The following is a 22,219-nucleotide window of genomic DNA, read 5'->3' as shown; positions in this document are numbered from 1 at the left end:
AATTAGTAAGCTAAGCTTTTTTTGACTGTAGCAACGGATCTTGTTAACCGCTGAACCTAAAGGGTTCTTCTTTACAGTGAAGCTTATTATAGGTATAGAGAAGTTTATAACTATTTAGGAAGAGGGCTCTCCACTCTCCAAAAAAAATAACACCTAGAAAAAAAGTACCATCTCCGCAATTTTACTTCTTTGTTTTAAAACTTAAATTGAAAATTGGAAGAATGAACTTTCCCCCTTACCACCCTAAAAGCTTCTAGTGATGTTACTGCTAGTGATAATATATTATAGTTTATATCAACATAATATGCGGATTTTTTTCAACCTTTTTTTGACAACATTTATTAGACATATTAGAATTATACTATTGATTTCAAATTTTGCACGGAAGTATGTCCTTTTACTGTATGCTATATTTACGCAATTTTGCAACAAATTTATGTGCAATTTCATTTAGACTTCAAAATTAATATTCTGCTTGTTAAGTTCTGACACTCTAGCTATTGTGCGTTTGTTCTACCTTCTGATTTTTGTGCTTCGTTTTTATGGATGTTGTCATCCTTGTCTAGAAAATACAAATTAATTAATCTATGGTAGAAAGTACAGAGAGTATAAATTATTTCCTACATTTTCTTTATCAATTATCAATTATCAATCACCTCTATTATCCATCTCTTTTTTAGGGGTTACCTTTCCCACCTCCCCTCTAATCCCTCGTTTTTAGTTACGTCACTAAGATAATTTCTAAGACACTAATACCGGGTTCTTTCTTTTTGTATGAAGTTTTCTGTTTTTAATATATTGACATCAGACACAGATCAAATTAAAAGTGAGATATAAGGAAATTAAATCTTAAATAAAACAAGGACATACGAGTTTATGAGTAGCATAGCAGCATGTATTGTCAATAAATAAATAAATATAACTTTTAAAAGATGAATTTGAAAAAAAGTTTTCTTTTGTCAGTCGGATAGACGTACGGGCATATCTTAATAATAGAGTAGATACAACAATAAAAGTTTATATTTGATTAAGGTCTAAAAAACGCTTCCAGGGAGGCTCTTATTTTAGATGGGGGTTAATTTGTAAAATGATTTAGCCTTTCATGTCAAGGCAACTTCGTCTTTACTTTTTAGTTTTTGACTAGTAATAATTTTAAAACAACCAAAAGATTACAAAAAATACACAATATTATGAGGGAGAGGGAGAGAAAGATATAAATAGATAGATAGATAGAAAAATAGATAGAGAGAGAGAGGATTAAAGAGAGATAGAATGATAAACTGAACTACAAATCCAGTTTCCTTTTTCCCCATTCCCAATTCGGTCTTTACATATCCAGGGAGGCAGGGGACAATGGTGATTAATTTATTTTCCAACTTTTCTTTAAACAACATTCATCATCTACCAAAAGCACAAGTGTACCTAAGTAATTTAAATGAATGTTCTATCCCTGTATCCCTGCTATCCAACAACTACCTCCCAACAACGTTCATGTTGCTGTTGTTTAACAATAATGTTGTGGTCTAGATAAAAAAGGATTCAGGGATAAGACAATGAAATATAAAAATCTTCCTCTAATATTTTGATTGAGTTATTTGGGTGCTGAGTGGAATATTGAGGGGAAGGAAGGTTATAAATTAAATTGCGTCTATGTCTTTTCCATCCCTGAACAAAATATAGAAAGAGTTTTTTAGAGATAGAAAGACAGAAAAGAAGAGAAAGAGAGGGAGAGAAAGAAAGAAACACAGAGAAAGATAGACAGATAAAAGTGGTAGAATAAGAGAGAGAATTGTAGATAAATAATGTGAATATATAGAAACAGAAAAAGAAAGGAGAGAAGAGAAAGAGAAAGAAAGAGAGTGAAAGAGAGTTACATACAGAGAGAGAAAGGAAAAAAGAGAGCAATCGTATTTGAGAGAAAGAGAGATAAATAAGGGCGTTAGTTGTGCGACCAATAGTCCGGTTCATTTAATCTATTTATTAAACCCAGGAATAAAAGGATACATCCATGGAAGATAGTTAAATTTTATCCATTAAAACTTTGATTTTAGCCAGGGATCTTAAGGGATAAGACAATTGACTAAAAATTTATTTACACCTCAAATTATTGTATTGAATTTTACCCTTCTATAGATAAAAATCATTGGTTAAAAAGTCTGGACACTGCTGGTTCGTAAAACACAATCAATATTTTATAAAATTAAAAATTGGTTAACCAACGAATGAAACTTTTAAGACTAGAATAATGTATTCTATAGCTGCTGATAAAAGCACAAACGTGGATTTGATGAGTTCCCTGAGTCCCTGATTAAACGGGTTAAATTAAAGGGTTTATTGACATTTAAAAATTGATTATGCCATTTTATTTAGGAGAAAAAAAAATATATTTGATTATTTTAAAATGCTTAAAAGAATATTTCCTTTATCGTACTATAAAATAAGATAATTTTCGTTACTATTTAGATGACTAAGGCTTATTTATAAAGTAATATTGTGTCAAAAAAATAGTATTTATACTTAAAATTAAGTTATAAATACATATTTTGTTGTTTATAACTAGTGCTTTTTGACATTTTCAAGTTATATTTTTAAGGATATATATATGTATGTATGTATATAAAACATTTTTTTATAGGTAACTATATTGATATTATGAATATATGTAATAGTTCTATTGTACTTTTGACATATAGGGATATGTGTGTGTGTGTGTAGTTTTTAAGCGCGGCGCTTAAATGTGTGTGTGCTTATGTGCGCCTAGTAACGTGCGTCTCTCTCTTTATCTATCTATCCTTCTCTCTACTACAGTTTAGGCGCATAGGACTACACCCCCATCCCCTATATATCATCCCTTTTCATCCCATAACCATCCTTTCCCCCTGTTTCTACTCCACCCTTTTCAAAATACAGGGGTAGTATTTCTTCCTACATTTTTTGTTTTATTTTCGAACATTTTTTAAAAAAGATAATTCAAAAGTAATTAAAAGTATTTTAAAAATCTGATATTTTGGTGATATAAGAAGGGATTCGAACCAGCCCTGCTATGGTATAAGTGAGCTAAAGGTTCAGTCTAGCTTTGGTCCTTCCATTGTCAAGGGTGGTGATTATCAGTGTGCGTCACAATTGCGTCACTATAACTTTTGCTCTGACGCAAAAAAAACGGCGTCATTGTAACGCCGGCTGTTATATTTTTTGTTAGATTTTTGGTCGAAAAAATCTAAAACAAAAATGTGAACATATCATAGTTAAAGATTTTTGATAAAAAAGTGATTTTTTACTTTCAAGGATATGTTATATAATTAACGGTGTATATACCAAGAGAAAAAAAGAAATATCTGCTTTAAAAGTTACACAAAAAGCACTGCAAATGGTGATTAGGTGAACGAAATAAAATCAAACAAATAAGTTACAAAAAAACGGTCTCAAAATGGTGACCCGTTTGAGAAACCAGGCCATTTCGGCGACAATTTCGATGATTTTTATAACTTTGGTTGTTATCGACGGAGTTTTATGTCAACAGGCACCAACTGCTGACAGGAGAACAGCTCAAAATCCAAACGGTAAGATCACGAGGTCTTTTAAAAGAGTTCAAATAAAATATAATAAAACCTGCCCAGGAGCAATATTTAGTTTCCCTTTAATGAAGAATTCAATCGAAACAGGGGTAAGCTAGACAAAAACCGTAATACTTTATGCTGAAAAGTTATACAAAATTACAATGATACATGGCATATATAAAAAAAAAAAAATTATCTATCTTAGAATTATTAGAGGAGTTAGATTAAGATACCTTTAAAATTTAAAACTGTCTTAAAAACGTATAAAAGCTTAAAATAAATTTATGAATAAAACAGTATTTATGATTAATGATTGTTGAATGAAAGACTTTAACGTCAAACGGAACAACATCGTAAAAATTCTTTCTTCTTGATGTAACCATTTCTTAAATTTCATCCAAGTATGATGTTGCTTTAAATGTAATGTTATTACAAAAATGTAATATGTAGAGTTGTTCTCCTAAATATTTCCATGCTTTTATTAACTCTAGCGGCTCCGCCTCTAGCAACAAGAAGCTCTGTAATCGAAGGTGAAAGGAAAGTAGGAAAATAGCCTAAAACCAACTTGGATATGAAAATTGAATATCTTAAAAACTACCATCTAAGAAGCTTCCATATAATTGAGAACTCAACCGGTTCAGTAGTTATTGATTTTTTTTCTATTTCAGACAAAAAACCTTACTACTTTATATAAAAGGATTCACTAGATAATGGTGATATAGAAAAGAAAACCTTACTTTGCCTTTGAGAAAGAAGTAAATTTGATTTCTTCATGTAGCTTATTTATATTTTAGCTAAATTATCACCTAAAATATTTCGGAATTAAATGCACTTGTTAAAAGAAAGTATCCATCTTTGTTTCTTCATTTTATTGGTGTTCTTTTCTGCATTATGTTAAGGAGAAAAAAAAGAAATTTAGCATGCCATAAAATAGTAATTCCAAATTAAGAACATGCTTTCTTTGTCTTTGTGAAGGTATACATCAGATTAAGATAAAACAAGGATGACAACATCCATTTGTAGCGAAGCATAACAAAATCACAAATGGACCAATGGACAAACATGTGAACAATGTAGATGTTCAGTAGTCATAAAAAGTGATAGAAGGCTATTGTAAATAATAGAAAATCACGAAATCGCACATTAAATTCATATTTGACTTTTTATTTTGATGCTTAGACCGACGGACAAAATAAGTTGTATACTATATGCTCTGTAGTATCTTCACAGCAGTCTATCTTGAATATGTGCTGAGAAAATAACGTATCCCTAATAGTTTTACAAACAAACAAAAAAGAATTATATAGTAGCAACTAAAAATCTACATATAATTTTAATCATATAAAATTTTGAATGCATTTAAATGTAATTTTAAAGGATGGAAACTTTAGAGACACAACCAATCTTCTCTTGGTTAAAAACTCATGCATCTAAACTTTAATTTCAAGTTTTGTTGTTACTTAATTGGGATATACCATTGTCCTTATCTTCATATGTCTAGAGACCTCCTCTAAAATAGTTATACACCTTTCCAGAACCTATGAGAAGCTACATAGTATATGAGAATCATATCGGTCCAGTGGTTGGCGATTACTTTCGGTACAGAAAGACATCCTGCTACTTTTATATAAAGATTTAAACTGACCTAAAATGCCAATATCTTCTATTTGATTGATGGATTTATATTTTCAGAAAACCTAAATTTATTTAATGATAATACCTACCAAAATCATCATTATATTAATATAAAGTTTTTATTATCAAAAATAATTTAGCTATCTAATGCTGCGCTAATTGTGGATAAGACTGCTTTTGTTTTGTAGTTTCTTAAACATTAACTTTAATTTCCAACTTTCTGCTTTTTAGTTTTTATTATCCAATTATTATTTTTCAAATATTTTATGTAATAGGCATTTTAAAAATTATGTAATTAAAGTTATATATAAGCTAGAAACAGATAATTCACATAAAAACAAAATTAATAAACATTGAGTTTTATAATTACTATATGAGATAAATGTTGAGTGAAAAAAACTTTTTACCTTCTTTTTCTTTCTAATTCCCAGTGATTTTTGACATAGCACCCTGGTATATAAAAAAGTAAGGCTTTTTATGTCTGTATGCCCAACCTCACCTGCGCTTGTTTGCATGCCATTGTTTTTTAGAAAACTTGTCCTAAATCCTTGTATAAAAAGTATTGCCATTATTGTTGTGAAATAATGTAATTAACAGATGAAATCTGGACCAGATCTATTTTGTAATGACCACACAAATATTTTAATCATTTATATTTTAAAGATAAAACATTGTGTGTTTTTTGTGTGTAAAAATCAGGGATCTTAAGGGAGATAACGATAAATTGATATTCACCAACCATCAAACCAATGAAAATTAACAAAGTTTTCGAGCCAACGAATAAGATAACAGGATATAAAGTTTCTTCCTCCTTGTTATTATTAGGCATCCAGGTATGTGACCATTCTTAGACTTGATTATACCAATAAAATTCCTAAAACCATCCTTTAATTTATGCAAATGTTCTCCAACATGGAGAACTCAATCTGTTCAATGGATAGCGAGATCCTACTACTTCATATGATAGGATTATACACGGATAGGTATATTAAATACAAACTGTAATTATAATATCGTTTCGAGTATGGCTTCAATTGATATCCGATTGACTAGAACCGGTTCTCAGTCTTACTGAAAAATCATTTACAGACAATTTTCCACAAATGTAAAAATTGACACCAGTTTTTTAGCTCGGTCCTCCGGCCCCTCGGGGCTAAAACAATTAGTTTTTCTATTTAATATCCGCGTAAAGCGGTCTACAATACGATCGATGCCATAATTAATATTATTACGATTGTTTGTTCCTCTTTCAGCTTTTTACTCTCTCGTATGATGCAATATTATATTTGTGTTTATGCTTGACTGTGCCTGTCAAAGCAAGTGTGACTAAACTGGCAATTTTTTAGTAGGGATGCTTCTCTACATATTGCTTCTATATATTATATTCAGGATGGTTTTAGACTATTCTACAGCCCCACCTCCCATTGTGTTGCAGCCAATAGAAGTCTGAAATAAAAAGTCTGTTAGTAATGTTTTAATGTATGGCTTACTGTCTCTAAAATATATTCTTGTTCAAGGAAGCTTCTTATGAGTCCTATAGAAGGGATATTTGATTAAAGGAAAAAGATTTGGCCACTTGTTTTACATTAAGTTGTCTAATAAGGTAAAATTTAAATCTTTACATAGGTTTCAAAAATATGGCTTTGTTTGTATTCAAACTTGTTTAGAAAACGCCTTAATTTGAAGCAATATAAAATATTGTTCCCTTTATATTATGTCAAATATATCTTACGAATGGGACCATTGACGATAAAATAATGTACTCACAATTAGTCTAAAGCCAACGAATAGCAGCTCGTAAAATTTGATCAGTAAAATTTACCATTTAATTATCCGTTCCTTTCTTCATGATATTATTTCATAAATTTTCTTGAATGAATTTTCAAACAAAAAATCAGCAATCTATGTTTTATAGCAGCCAAGAAAATACTTTGGCATAAAGAAGGACATTTTGAATGATAGAGTAGATTTAATACTTTTCTGTTGTAGATTTCACAAACTTCAAATGAAATCTTTTCTACGGTATAATTTATTTTCTTTAGTTTCAATACATTTCTTAAATGCGAGGATTCTAAGGGATAAGACAATAAGATCGATATACAAAATTACCCTTTCTGAAGACTATGATTATAAAGGAAAAGGTTGTACCTAACTAAAACTTGGTAACAGCATTATTTACAACTCAATGTCCCCTCCCTCCCTACTTAATTGGCCTTACCCATTCAATAATGTTGGCCAATAATAAGTGAATTCCTTAACTTTGATGAAAGCCATGTTTCACAATTCAGTAATTAGTAGCACAGCTACTATAAAATAATCTTCTGTCTGTCTTACATGAAGACTGTTTTGGCAAAGATGGAGGGGACATTGGACCTAACTTCACTATTCATTAACTTACAAACTTTGGGTACTTTTATTTAATCTTGATAATGCTCGGTCTTTTCCACCATTAACTTTAATCTTAGAAGTAGTATTTTATTTATCATCAAGGTTTTATCCCATAAGCTTCCAGTTTATTGTTTTATTATTCATACAACATTTGTTTTTGCTGTTTTACTTATTAACATACTTGTCCTAGTTATTATCATTGGATATGATAATTACATTATCCGAAAAATTTCAATTTACAATTAGAACGGGTTTGGGAACAACCAGAGAATAATATTATACAGAATAGGGATCTTAAGGGATAAGAAAATGGACAAAATTACCACTTCCTTAATGATTATTGATGAAAAATAATCTTCAACTAAATTTAAATTTAATAATTGTTCCAAAAGTTTTTCAGCAAACAAATAAGAAAACTTGTATAAAAAACTTTGGGAACTATTATAAGTTATAGTTCAATGTTCCTTGGGATGTTCAACTCTTTGATGGCACGACCTTTGACTGGAAGTTTTAATTTTTGTCTATAAAGAAATTATTGTAGGTTATTGTGGCTTTTGATTATTGATTGATTGTTGTGTGAACATATCCAGGGAGGGAGGGGACATTGGACTTAAAATTATGCTGGTCCTAAAGATTTGTAAACACGTTAGCTCATTTGTTTGCTTAAAACCTTTCGGTTCACTATTGAATCTTGATTGGTTGGTTCAAATTAGCAGCATCTAAACTTTTCATCTTATAATTTTATCTACAGAAGGAGAATTTTGATATCATCATTGGAATTTGGGGATGTATATCAATTCATCGTCCATTGTCTTATCTCTTAATATCCCTGAAAAACGTCTATCAGCTATCTTAAACTCTCACACTCTATCTATCTATCTTAAATTGCCCCCTGTCTATCTATCTATGGCAGACTAATGAATGCTGCTGTTCAAGGGCAGGATATTTCAATGTCTTAGTGTGTGTGTGTGGGATTTATCAACTGATATAAGATTGTGTGTGTGTGTGTGTGTGCTTGCAACGAAACACACTAAACTAGTTCTCTTATGTTTCTATGAAACTAAAACAAAATTTGTATCAGGCCTTAAAACAAAAAAATCAAAGTATGTGAAAGAAAATACAGAAAGAAAAATATCTTTAGATAATTTTTTAATAATAAAAAAGTTGGATGTAAATCGAGTTTGGATTTTACTATTAATGTATTTTTTGTTGTGTTATTTTCAAAAATGATTTATTAGTGGTTTTGTATTAACATGTTATAATACAACTTTATATCTAAGCCACTATCTGTGGCCTAATAGGCCTTATTTATATATATATATATATATATATATTACGTATCGTATATAACCCATAGATACCTATAGATTAATATATAAAAAGTAAAATATTTCTATGTTCAACTTAAATATTTATTGTATGTTTTTTAGCTCATTCAGTGAAATTGTTTTTTTTTGTTCTACCTTTGGGGGAGGTGTGAGATAATTTTTTTTATCTGCCATTAACCTATGCCTTCTGAAATGTTAATGTGTATAGCAAACCAGAAATCAACCCCATTCCTTTTATCCTTAACCCCCCTTTTCATCAAATTTTAAGCATAACATTTCACATTTATAAGAATAGCTTTGAATCAGGGAGGGAAGGGACATTGGCCTTAATGGTTCCCAAATTTTTATAAAACGTTATCTTATTCGTTGACTTTGGAGACTATTATCTATCTTGATTGGGATATACAAATCTTTACTGTCTAAACTTTTCCATCAATAATTTTAAACTATATTTATTTACATTTTCCATTAGGAAGGAAAGTGGCTTTGAACTGTTATATAAACTGAAACCAAAATATATAAATATACATTTCTCTCATTTGTTGGATTAAAATCTTTGGTTCAAGCTTGTTAAAAACATTTCAAATCTTTGGTAGGGGTTATTTTGTTAATAGTATTCAGGGGTGTATATCAAATTACTAGCCTTTGTCTTATCCATCTAGATCCCTATAAAGATTTATTTAAATTCGCCAATTCTTAATAAATATTTCAGAAAGTGCGTATAGTGGCAAAAAAATGACGTCATACACAACAAATGACCAATGATAGGCCAGTAATAGTATACATTGTAATTGACTAATGGTAAATTGTATACTGGCCTATCATTGGTCAATTGTATTTTATAACTAATTTTTTTATATTATTATATTATATGACTAATTTCATAATGCCATCTTGACTTTTTTGTTGCTTCAAAATATGCTTTTTAAGAAATAATTATCAAATCTCATCATATTTACTCAAATGTCTGTCTCCCCTGTTACAATAATAATTTATGTGTCTGGGCTCAACACGAACCTTAAGGATTAAGACAATTGAAAATAAATTGATGTACACTCAAAATCATGATAAAAAAATTAGATGCTGTGAGAATTGGTGCAAAAAATATGACGTAACAAAAAAAAATTAGCCAATGAGAGGCCGTTATTGACCAATGGCGGCCACTACCATTGCCGCCATTGGTCAATAACGGCCTCTCATTGGCTAATTTTTTTGTTACGTCATATTTTTTGCACCAATTCTCACAGCATCAAAAAATTATAACCTACTGAAGATTAAGATTATTTGAAAAGTTAGGGCGCTGCTAGTTTGTAGCAACTAATTATTTCCTTTATAAAAGTCCCCATAGTTTTGTTTATATAAAACTTTGGGTACCAGCAAAATTTCCCTTCCAATGTCTCCTCCATGGCAATTATTAATGAAGCAAGTACCCTATACAAGCTAATCAAGGTCCTAACCTTTTATGGATAATATTCTCGGACAGAATCTTGCATTCTTAAAGTTGAATATTATACAAAGACTGTCTGTTAATCTGTATCTCCACTATGAAATCTTAAACGGATAGACCGATCTTTCAACAATTATAGGGATATTGATATATATATATATATTTTGGCTATTTGATGGGCGGGTTCATCAATCCTCCCCTCTCCTCCCCAGAGATCTGACCCTTAAAAATGTATCCCCATAATTTTTTTTATTTATATTGTAAAGCTTGTTATTGTTGCGCTACTTATGGATATAATTGTCCTTAATTTTAGACATGCACATGTACATATTAGTGGGAATCACGAACGAAGATAAGTGTCCCTAATGGTATTTTCTTATGTCAGGCTTAAGTAAGCTTTTAGTTAAGTATCCCTATGAGGTTTCTAAGTTATTGTAAAGTATTCCTAAATGTAATAATGTTAAGTAAGACTTAGGGAAGCTTTAAGGTACCTTATGAAGTTTACTAGGGGTTCCTATTTTGTTCTTAGTTACATTAAGTTATGTCAAGAAAAAGCAGGTTTGATACACGAGTACCTTTTTGGTTATGTCTTAAAACAGCCAATTGTTTTTTTAACTAAATTTTTTAAAAAATATTCCTATCTTTTTTACGTTTTTGAGCACGGTCCCTTGTAAATTCGGCCACATACATCCTATCTGTGTTATACATAATAGCAAGTAACCATTTAAGGCCTCTTTAAAGATATTTTTTGATTTTTCTAATTATAAAGAATGGTTACTTAAAAATATTTTTTTATAGGGTGATATTTTTAATAGAAAATATGGTAAATTAAACCCCCACAATATATAAAAAACAAAAATCATATTCAAATATTAAAATGGGGCAGATGTCCTAAACATTTGCAAATTATTTTTTTTTGTTAAAATGAATGAACATCGAAATAGATGTAATCATTTCATTCTACATTTAAAGAGTTATAATTCAAAATTTATTACAATGAGTACACTTTTAGTTATTTATAATGTTTCTTTTTTTCTATTTATATAACGAAAAAAACTTTACTCTAATTAAGACTTATCTTTCATATTTTTTTATTTTATTTCTTAATTATTTAATTAGGGTTACATAAACTTACTTAGGTATACTTAACATATAAAAGGTATCTTATCTAGTTAAGTCAGGTAGAAAGCAAGTACAAATTCTCATTCAATCCAGGGAGGGAGGGGTCATTGGGCTTTCTAAAATATTGCATTAGTCTTCAAATTTGTATTATAACGTTTTCTTATTCAATAGCTTAATAACTTTTGGGACTTTTTTCGAAATTTAATTGGTAAATTCATTAATCTTAATATCCATCCGTTTCAACCACTAATTGTACAGGAAATGGATGTCCAAGCTTTTTTTATATGGAGGGGGGATCAAAATTATCCCTTTAGATCCCTGATTTCATCTACATTTAACTGGTTGATGTATTCATTTGTGTTCCTTCATATGCGCTAAAATCCTTATACTAAAGTAACAGGATGTTTGTTTGTCTGTGTGTCTGTCTGTGTGTCTGTACCGATTGGTTTCTCCTTAACAGGGTAGATTCTCATGGTTTCTGGGAAGGTTTATAACTATTTTGGGGGAGGGTACAACCACCCTCCCAAGAGAAATGACAAAAAATCGAAATTTTTAAAAATATATGGGAGACTTCAACGTAACATAAAGAGAATTATCGTAAAATAAAGAAGTAATGTAGAGAAATAAAAACATCTAAAGTGCCACTAGAGGCCTCCAGGGGGCGTAGCCACTAGTTTATAAATAAAGTAAAAGTGAAGGTAAATACAATGGTCATAAAAAAAAGAGATATAATCAAGGGAGTTTAAAATATCTTGCTAGCTTCTGGAATGAAAAGGTTTCTTTTCATGGAAGCTTCTTATATGCCATTAGTTATATTTAAAAAAAAAGGAAACTTATTCTTGCCTTAAAAAACTTTAAAGATACTAAAAACTGTTTTCATGTGCAGTTCTTAGTCCAGTCCTACACACACAGACAGACATACAACCTATCTTTTGGCTACCACTCTAAAGATATTAGATTTATGTGAATCGCTCCAAAATATTTTGTACAGGATGATTTTTAAAAGCAAGGCTTTTCTATAATTAGGGTCGGTCCGTCCAAGGTAGATAGCTTTTATTCGTTAATTTAGGCTTGTTAGAATTGTCCTATTGATTTCAAAATTTGCATGATGATTCCTGTAGTAGTTAGGTACGATTTAGAAAGCATAGCAACTCTATAATGATCACCAGAATGTCCATACGTCCATTTTAAACATGTTGATTTTTCTACTTTTTAACAACAAATTTTTATGTGATCTAATTATCCCTTTGATCTGCTTTTTGGTATATTGATTCCTGGGACAACAAAGAACAATATTATAAGCGAAGCAACTCTATAATCAAGTCCTTAAAATGTAAGTATGTTCATAAACATTATTCTGTATCAAGCAGTTTTTCAACAAATTTACTTACAATTTTGCTTCGACTCTTATACATTTATATTCTGATTATTCAGTTCTGACACTATACAAGTGTTAATATTCGTGATTTTTTGAATTATTTCGTTATTGGTATAAGCTGGTAATAAATATCCCATTGTCCCCTCTTTCTCTATTAAAATAAAACATGTGATGTTTTATTAGCAATTTTCTTAGCACAGTAAAAAATGTTTTCAGTGTTCTCTTTTCCCTAAATCAACACTTCATAATAGATAGGCGAAGCATTGCCGTAAAAAATGTAATAAAAAATAAGTCATTTATAGCTGTCATTCAAGTTTTGAAGAAATAAAGAAACACTAACAAAGAAATTAGATCAACTGAAAATAGTTGCCGAATGTGTACGCAGTTTCCTGAGTGTTTCCTCATCCTAGCTCAATATTTACTACTAGCTAAAAAAGCTTCAAACTTAAAAAAAAAATCTAAATTTAAAAAATTTATAATGTATAATGTATAATTCGTTTATACATTCAAATTTTGATTTTTTTTAAGGGAAGTTTGAAGATTTGTAGCTAGTAGTAAATATTGAGCTAGGATGAGGAAACACCCAGGAAACTGCGTACACATTCGGCAACTATTTTCAGTTCATCAGAAATTATCAAGTAAGAATTATTAAAAGGTATAATCTAGATACATACTCCAAATTCAGCCAATAGGACTACAAGGGAGGATCAATCTACCATATATTGGTTAGAAAGTAAACAGAATTTGGTTAGAATTTTAAAAATCAGACCAAAAATACCAAAGATATGGGGGAAAATGTGAAAAATTTTAAAACCTGCTAAAAAGTAGTCCAACTGAATTGGTAATAAAAAACAATTTTTTTCTCAAGCTTTTTAAGGAAGATAAACACCCATCCCCCCCCCCCCCCTTCCCCACATATTTTGACGTCCTTACTTTTGTACAAAAATCTGCACGATTTCTAACCAATAATATGGCCGAATTATTGCTACATTGTTTTCCTATTGGCTGCTTTAGAAAATGTGTATCTAAATGTCCTATATCTATTCAATTAGGGCAGGTTCCTAAAATCTAAAATTTAAAAAATAACAATACTAATAAGATTGGGAATATAAATGTGATTACATAAAAAATTTAATTGAGAGAATGCAACTTTGTACACCTCTTTTTAAAAGCGAAGCTTTTCTATAATAAGGGTAAGTCCGTCCATCTGTATCTGATAGCTCATATTATTAATTTTGGCATATAAGAATTATCCTATCAATTTCAAATAATGTTTCCTGTAATAGTCAGATATGATTTAGCAACTCTATAATCGTTATCCAAATGCCCACATGTTCATTTTAAACATACTGATTTTTAACACTTTTTTTTATAAAAACTTTAATTATTTAGTTATCCTATTCATCTTGATCTTATATTTGAAATAATGATTCCTAAAAAGTGTGTGTATGTCATTATCCTGCATTTAATCAATTTTACATTATAATTGTTTAAAAATTTAGAGCTTCGCTTTTATTGATGTTGTCATTCTTGTTTAGCAACTCTCAAATAAGAAAGGAAAAATGCAAAGAGTACATCCAATAGACGAATTCATGCAAATAGATTGTTCGTTTATTTTTTCTGTTGTAGTAAAGTTAAATTTAATCTACAATATGTTTTGTTAAAAAAATGTATTAAATCGTCTAGCTAAGAAAGAATTTTATTTATTATTATTTAAATAAAATAAGGAAAGCCTTATTTTTTCGTAGGGTATCCTATCTTTTGCATGAAAGATAGGAAGAGTTTTTATAATCAGCTAAAAAAATGTTAAATCTTTAAAGTATTAAAAACAAGATTAAGATTAAGAGAATTTTTTTTAAAACTTAAAATATAAATGTACATCCTCATTCATGACAATTTTTAAACGCCTTTAGTTCTTATGGAACTTTGCTAATGAAAATCGGCTTATATAACTCAAAATGAAGAACACCAAGTACCTTATGGGGGAAAGCGATGAAAAAGGGAATATATAAATACGGGAGAGGGAGTGGGGGAGGGCTGCAATGTAAGACACCTCCGAGAGGAGTTTTTAAATAGCTTAAAATGAGAATACACAGCCCCCCCAAAAAAAGAGTATGGGGGCCCCCATACTCTTTTTTACTCCCCTCAACCCCCCATCTCTTTTTAGAGGCAGAGAATAGGGAATGGAGAAGGGAGGTGGAGACAAGGGGCAAGGGATTTGAACAGCGAGAAAAGGGATAGTCAAATATTCTAGCCAAGCAGGCAGGCGTGTCGGGCCAGTTTCTTGCCACAGGCAGGCAAGCGTGCTGGGACAACATCATATGTTGATTGAGAAAGGGAGAAGGGAGGTGAAAGTAAGGAGCAAGCGATATACACAGGGAAAAAAGGGGAAGGTGCCATTAATACAAGTAATGGTTGCCAACTAAAAATGAAAATAAGATTTCTAATATTTTTTATAATCCTTCTAGCTTTCTTTTACTATTATATCTTACGAGTAATATTTTAATACCACATGCTTTTACATTATTAGAAAATGTAATTTTTAGTTGGCAACTGTTGAATGCTTACCCCTTTTCTCCCACTTCATATCACTTGCTCCTTACTTTCACCTCCCTTCTCCCTTTCTCAATCAACATATGATGTTGTCCCAGCACGCTTGCCTGCCTGGCTAGAATATTTGACTATCCCTTTTCTCGCTGTTCAAATCCCTTGCCCCTTGTCTCCACCTCCCTTCTCCATTCCCTATTCTCTGCCTCTAAAAAGAGATGGGGGGTTGAGGGGAGTAAAAAAGAGTATGGGGGCCCCCATACTCTTTTTTTGGGGGGGGCCGTGTATTCTCATTTTAAGCTATTTAAAAACTCCTCTCCGGATTACTTAAAACTAAATGGGTAGGAAGAAGGGGCGGGGGAGAGCTGAGAGGAGTTTTTAAATAGCTTAAAATGAGAATACACTGCCCCCCAAAAAAAGAGTATGGGGCCCCCCATACTCTTTTTTACTCCCCTTAACCCCCCATCTCTTTTTAGAGGCAGAGAATAGAGAAACGGAGAAGGGAGGTGGAGACAAGGAGCAAGGGATTTGAACAGCGAGAAAAGGGATAGTCAAACGTGCCGTCTTATATTCTTGGCAAGCAGGCAGGCGTGTCGGGCCAGTTTCTTGCCACGGGCAGGCAAGCGTGCTGGGACACATTATATGTTGATTGGGTAAGAGAGAAGGGAAATGAACGCAAGGAGCAAGCGATATACACAGGGAGAAAAGGGGAAGGTGCCATTAATACTAGTATTGGTTGCCAACTAAAAATGAAAATAAGATTTATAATATTTTTTATAATCCTTCTAGCTTTCTTTTACTATTATATCTTACGAGTAATATTTTAATACCACATCCTTTTACATTATTAGAAAAATGTAATTTCTAGTTGGCAACTGTTGAATGCTTACCCCTTTTCTCCCTATTCATATCCCTTGCTCCTTGCTCACACCTCCCTCTTCGATTTCCCTATCGTCTGCCTTTAAAAGAGAGGTGGGGGAGTGGGGAGTAAAAAAGAGTATGGGGGGGCCCCCATACTCTTTTTTGGGGAGGCCGTGTATTCTCATTTTAAGCTATTTAAAAACTCAACTCTGATAATTGAAGACATAGGGTTACTTAAAACTTTACATATGTATACATAAAAAGCTTATTTGAAAAGAAAGCAGGTAGAAGGGAGAGGAGATGGGAAGGGAGGGGAGGGGGGTTGATGAGGGTTACTAAAAAAAATAATGTCAGAAGGACAAGCTTAAGATAGGCTTGCATTAAAAGTTAGGGATGCCTAAATAAATTAAGGTATTCTTGAATATATGATAAAGCAGGTAATATTTCTTTCTTCTCTTACAGCTTTGACAACCAATGAATAGATATATAAGATCTAGATGGTCTGTCTGAAATCAAATTCTATCCTATTTCTAGCGGCTACGCCCCTAGAGGCCTCTAGAGGCACTTGAGGAGGAGAAAGTCGAATTTAATAATTCAATTTCTTATTTTAGATTTTAAATATTTTTTTGTGCCCCTGCCCACCCCCCCCTCATTTTTAATTTTAGTTAAAAAAATATTTTTTAAAATTTTTTTTCTTTTGGGGGGGAATTTTCCATTTTTTAGGGGAGTTAGGGGTGTCCCACCCCCCAAGAAAATAATTATAAACCTTCCTGGGACCTATGAGAAGCTACCCTGTTAAGAAGAACCCAATCAGTTCAGCGGTTAGCGAGATCCTTCGATACAAACATACAAACACACAAACACACAGACAAACATCCTGTTACTTTATCATCTATAATCAATAATACAAAGTAGTACGATGTCTGTCTGTCCCTCCGTCCGTCCGTCTAAAGCTTAAGATCTTGGTAACCACTGAACCGATTGGATTCTACTCTTCAGGGTTTATAACTATCGGTTCTGTGGTGGTTTTAAGCTATTTTCTTGAGGGGTGGAACACCCCCAACCCCCCAAAAACAAAAAAATCACCCCCCTTTTTTTTTTTTTTTGCTGAAGATTTCCTTAGTTCTTTATTTTTTTTTGTAGAAGATTTCCTTGGTCCTTTTGTTTTGAAGGAGATTTCCTTGGTCCTTTACAATTTTTGCCTTAATTTTTTTTTATCACCTCTTGGGGCAAAGCTAGTACATAATACAAAGTAGCTTGATGTCTGTCTGTCTGTCTGTCCATCCGTCCGCCTGAAGCTTAAGATCTTGGTAACCACTGAACCGTTTGGATTCTACTCTTCAGGGTATATACCTATTGGTCCTGTGGTGGTTTTAAGCTATTTTCTTGGGGGGTGGATATAAAGTAGTAAGCATTTTTTGTCTGTCCTGAAGGATCTCCCTAACCGCTGAACCAATATTGTTCCCCTTTACAGTGAAGCCTCTTTCAGGTTCTGGGAACGTTTTAAACTATTTTAGGGGAGGGTGTCCTCACCCCCCTCCCCCCCAAAAATGATTTTTTACTCTTTTGAAACTCAAATTTAATGTAATGTTGTCAACTTTTCCCCCTCAAATCTTTAGTGCCCCTACAGTTTTCTAGGGCGTAGCCGCTAGCTTATAATACAAAGTAGAATGATGTCTGTCCTCCATTTTTTCTTGCATAGGTGAACTATTTTCCACAATTATTTTTTTTTTCTTGCATAGGTGCATAGACATCCAAGGGGGGGGGGAAGGGAGCGATTACCCCCCCCCACCCCATTTAAAATTTACCCTTACCCTGAAGGTGCCGCAGGAACCCCCAACAATTTTTTTGGGGGGGTAAATACCCCCTCAAAATAGAAATCTTTAACAAAAAAAAATTTTTTGCGCCCCCCCAAAAAAGCTTGGAAGCCCCTGCGTAGGTGAACTATTTTTCCATATTTTTTTATTTTTTTACGAATTTCACCTTAACTTATTTTATCATCTTTTTGGGCAAAGCCCCTAGAGGCTAGGGGTGAAGCCGCTAGTTATACATATAAAGAGGTTCCTATAAGACAAACCCTTTTGTTCATTTTAAAAAATTTTTTCCCTCCATTTTCAATTTTTTTTTCAGGAGTGGTGTGATCTATAACTCCCCACCTATAAAAAATTTGTTCAATATTTTTTTTCTTTTTTTATATTTTTCGGGGGATAAGTGACCTCCCATACCCCCTCAAAATTAAAAAAAAACATATTTTCTTTTATTTTCAAATTTGGGGGGGTGGGGTGACCTCTCACACCCCCCTAAAAATATTTCTGTGGGTCAAATTTTTCGTTCTTTAATTTTAATTTTTGGGGGTGAGTGACCTCCTACACCCCCTTAGAATAAAAAAAAAAAATGTTTTCCCATTAGCAAAGCTACTATATAATTCACTTGGTCTGTCTGTCAGTCAGTCCATAACGTTATGGGAGAAATGTGATTTTCTCAGCTCCTATTCAAGATAGACATATGCCCATCTAATCTTTACATTTTGATATTTGAAATATAAAATTTACATAAAGATTAACATTTTCTAAAAAAATTGTTTTTCTAGCTTCAAAAATAGGAAAATGAAAGCCTTTTGAATTTTTACGTAAAAAAGGACCTAAAAACAAAGGTTATTAAATAAAAGGGTGAGTTAGCGAAAATTTACTCTGACTCACTTATAGTCGGAAATTTATTATCAAACAGGGGACATGCACAAAATTTTTTTGCCCTCTAGCTTTAATAGGAGGTGAGATAATGGGCCCAACTGTTAAGGGTTAAGTTTCACAAATTATGGGGCATCTAGTTCTATTATATCTATTGGTTAATTATACTGTCGCACTACTGTACTTTCTTAAAGGGCGAATATAGGTTTGATATGATATGGGCTTATTTCAAGCGTGCAATTATATAGATTACAAGTAACTTAAAGACATTGACATATTTAACTGTATAAGTCCGTTTCTAGCCTAAAACCGAACTGATTCGTTGATATAATTACGCCATTTGCGTAACTTGTGTGGTTCCCTAAGAAATCCAAACATCCCTGCATCACACAAGGCTGCGTCGGAAGGTTGTATTATAAAGCTTTTGTTCAATCATAGTCATAATTAAGACGAAAGGAATGGGGAAAAAAAGGATGCTGCAACTTTTACTTTTGATCAAATAAATTTTTCATAACATAATTTTGTAAAAGTACATTGAAAAAGGGAGGGCTGAAAACTGATTTTAAAAAAATATTTCAAAATTAAAATATTATGTTTGTTTGCTAAAAGTTGCATCATGTTTGTGTCTTTACCCAGGCTATAAAGGGTAAATATATTTTACATATTATATATTTTTATATAAATAAATTGTATTCATCATGAATAAATCTAAAATCTTAGTAGAGAAAATAAATTTAAAAACTTAATATTTATCTTTATAATGCACTATGAAGCAAAATTTTTGATGCTATTTAAAATTTGAATAAAATACTATATAATTAAATAAAATAAACATTTTAATTATCATTTAAGATGCATGCCAATCAAATAATCAATTAAACTTAAGAAAACTAGTCAAAAAAAGTCTTGTAAAGGGCTAAAATAAACGATTTTGTAGGCCATCTCATTTATTATATGTTGAAGAAAACACGAAAATTGTAAAATCTACTTAAGGATTTTTTTGAATTTTTAAATTTAACATAGATATTCTAAAACTATGCAATGGCACCTTTGATATAAGCTCATATCATATCAAACCTATATTCGCCCTTTAAAACGTAAGATATTTTTTGGTTTTTTTCTAAAACAGCGAATTGTTCTTTTAGCTTGAATTCAAAAAAAATTTATTTTGGGTTTTATTAATTTTCAATTTAAGTTTCTATTCAAGTCCAACATACATCCTATCTTTGTTATGCATAATTGTGGCTACCCCTCTAAAATTAAAAGATGTAAGATTTATAAAGAAAGATTTAAAATTTTTTTTGTACAGAGTGATTTCTTTTCTTGGTACAGGCACCACATGAAATATAGATAAATCACATGACTCATAATCAAATATTTGAAATGGAAAAAGTGCTGAACCTTTGATCCTTTTTTGTTAAATTGAATGAACAACTATGTAGATGTGAAAATTAAATTCTACAAAGAGTTATATTTAAAACTTATTACAAAGAGTATGCTTTTAGTTCTGTATAATTCTATAAGATTTTTTTTCTATTGTATTAAAGTTTAATTTAATCCACAAAATTTTTTGTTAAAAAAATATATTAAATTGTTAAGCTAAGAAACAATTTTATTCATTATTTTTTTTTAATAAATTAACGACACCCTTAGGTAACCCTAGGTGGAGAATTAGATGAAAAGGGATGATTTATAAGGCTGGGGCATCATAAAGGGAGAGGGGTTTATGATAGGGATTCCTAAATCTTTTACTTAAAAGATAGGAAAAGTTTTTATTAATCAGCTAAAAAATCTCTAAAGTAGTAAAAACAAGATTAAAATTAAGGGAAAAAATGTAGAAAACTTAAAATAGAATACACAGCCTCGTTCATGATAATTTTTAACGCCTCTAAGTCTAATGAAACTTTGCTAATGAAAATTTTCTTATATAACCCAAATTGAAAGAACACCAAGGGACGGGGGGAGGAGGGGAATGGTGAGTGTTATAGCTATTCATTGGGGGGAATCGTTTGAAAAGGGTAGATGTGTATCATACCTTATATTGATATGATAGGTTTATGTAAGGCTAAAGTATTCCTATCAAAATCTTTACCTAAGCTTGACATTACTAAATTTAAGGGTAGACTATCTCCCCTAAACTAAAGTAAGGCTAAAGATACCCTTATTTTTAAGGGGTTCCTAATAAACCGTTTGTGATTAGCTTTATTGTATGTATATCAAAATATTAAGTAATGTTTCTATACTCAAAAATCATGCTGTTTCAATTATAAATTTTATCATAACAAGGCCCTATTCATACATATCATAAAATAGTTGCTTCGCCATTAGCCCCAAGGGAAGTGCGTTAGAGGTTAGGAAAATAGCCTAAAACCATCCACCATTTTCTAAAATATGATTCCTCATTTTTTTCTCAAAATTTCTATTGTCCAATATTCACTGTTCACCAAAAGAATGAAATGTATATTGAATACAACATTGATTAAGACACTCTATATTTAACAAATATCATTTGATATTCATATTGCTGCGTGTTCAATGGAAATTCATGTGCTTGTTCATCTTATGGTTTAATTTTTTGATGGTTTTTTATAAGTTGCAAAATTAAACAGTTATAATATGCGAAGCATCTGTATAAATAAAGTCTTTTGCTGATATTTTAGCCTAGGAAGTTTGGATTTTTGGTCATGTGTCTTGTATTTGTCATGTTCTTCTTTTACAATTGTCAATTTTGCTTTATGATTGTCTTAAAACATGTTAGTAGGTATCGAAATCTTAGAGGACAAACAGATAACTATTTTTTTTAAATACCTTAAGAAAACCCATTATTTAAAAAAAATAATATTTGAAAAAGGAGGGACGGTCAAAAATGTAATTAGGAGTCTTTATACCCCTTTGTGTTAAAGATAGATAACTAGATATTTAAATAGGCGTTGCAAAAAAAGTTGCATTTGTACTAGGTTTTCTTTTTTAACAACACAGCAATTTTCAAATCTAAAAAAACAGTTATATTGCTAAATTGGAATTGTTCTCTCAATTTCAACGTCTTATGGAGAATCTTGTAATGATGAGGTATACTCTTGAAAGCCTAGCAACTTAATAAAAAAGTTAATTTAAACATTTTTTTAAAAACAGCTTTGATGTGAAATTGAAGCATATTATATTATTTTTTACATCAATGAAACACTCTTAAATTCTCTAATACCTAATGTTATTTAACTTGAATTGAAATCCTCTTGTGGTTATATAAATAGGCCTTGTTAAGCAATATA

At 31.2% G+C, this 22,219-nt stretch overlaps 1 protein-coding gene across 1 annotated transcript in view; it reads left to right on the top strand.

The window, feature by feature from the left end:
* The first annotated feature begins 3,073 nt into the window (after window positions 1-3,073).
* The window catches only part of LOC145326561 (uncharacterized), a 148,132-nt gene continuing 128,986 nt past the window's right edge, over window positions 3,074-22,219 (top strand). The window contains exon 1 of the mRNA XM_080169931.1: window positions 3,074-3,560. Coding sequence (XP_080026057.1) covers window positions 3,428-3,560 — 133 coding nt within the window. The 5' untranslated portion in view covers window positions 3,074-3,427. The remainder of the gene's footprint in view (window positions 3,561-22,219) is intronic.

This window comes from Acartia tonsa, chromosome 8 (genome assembly GCF_053477335.1).
Source record: "Acartia tonsa isolate MP-2025a chromosome 8, ASM5347733v1, whole genome shotgun sequence".
Lineage (NCBI taxonomy): Eukaryota > Metazoa > Arthropoda > Copepoda > Calanoida > Acartiidae > Acartia > Acartia tonsa.
Note: the sequence above shows the minus strand (reverse complement) of the source record. Positions and strands in the feature narration are given on the sequence as shown.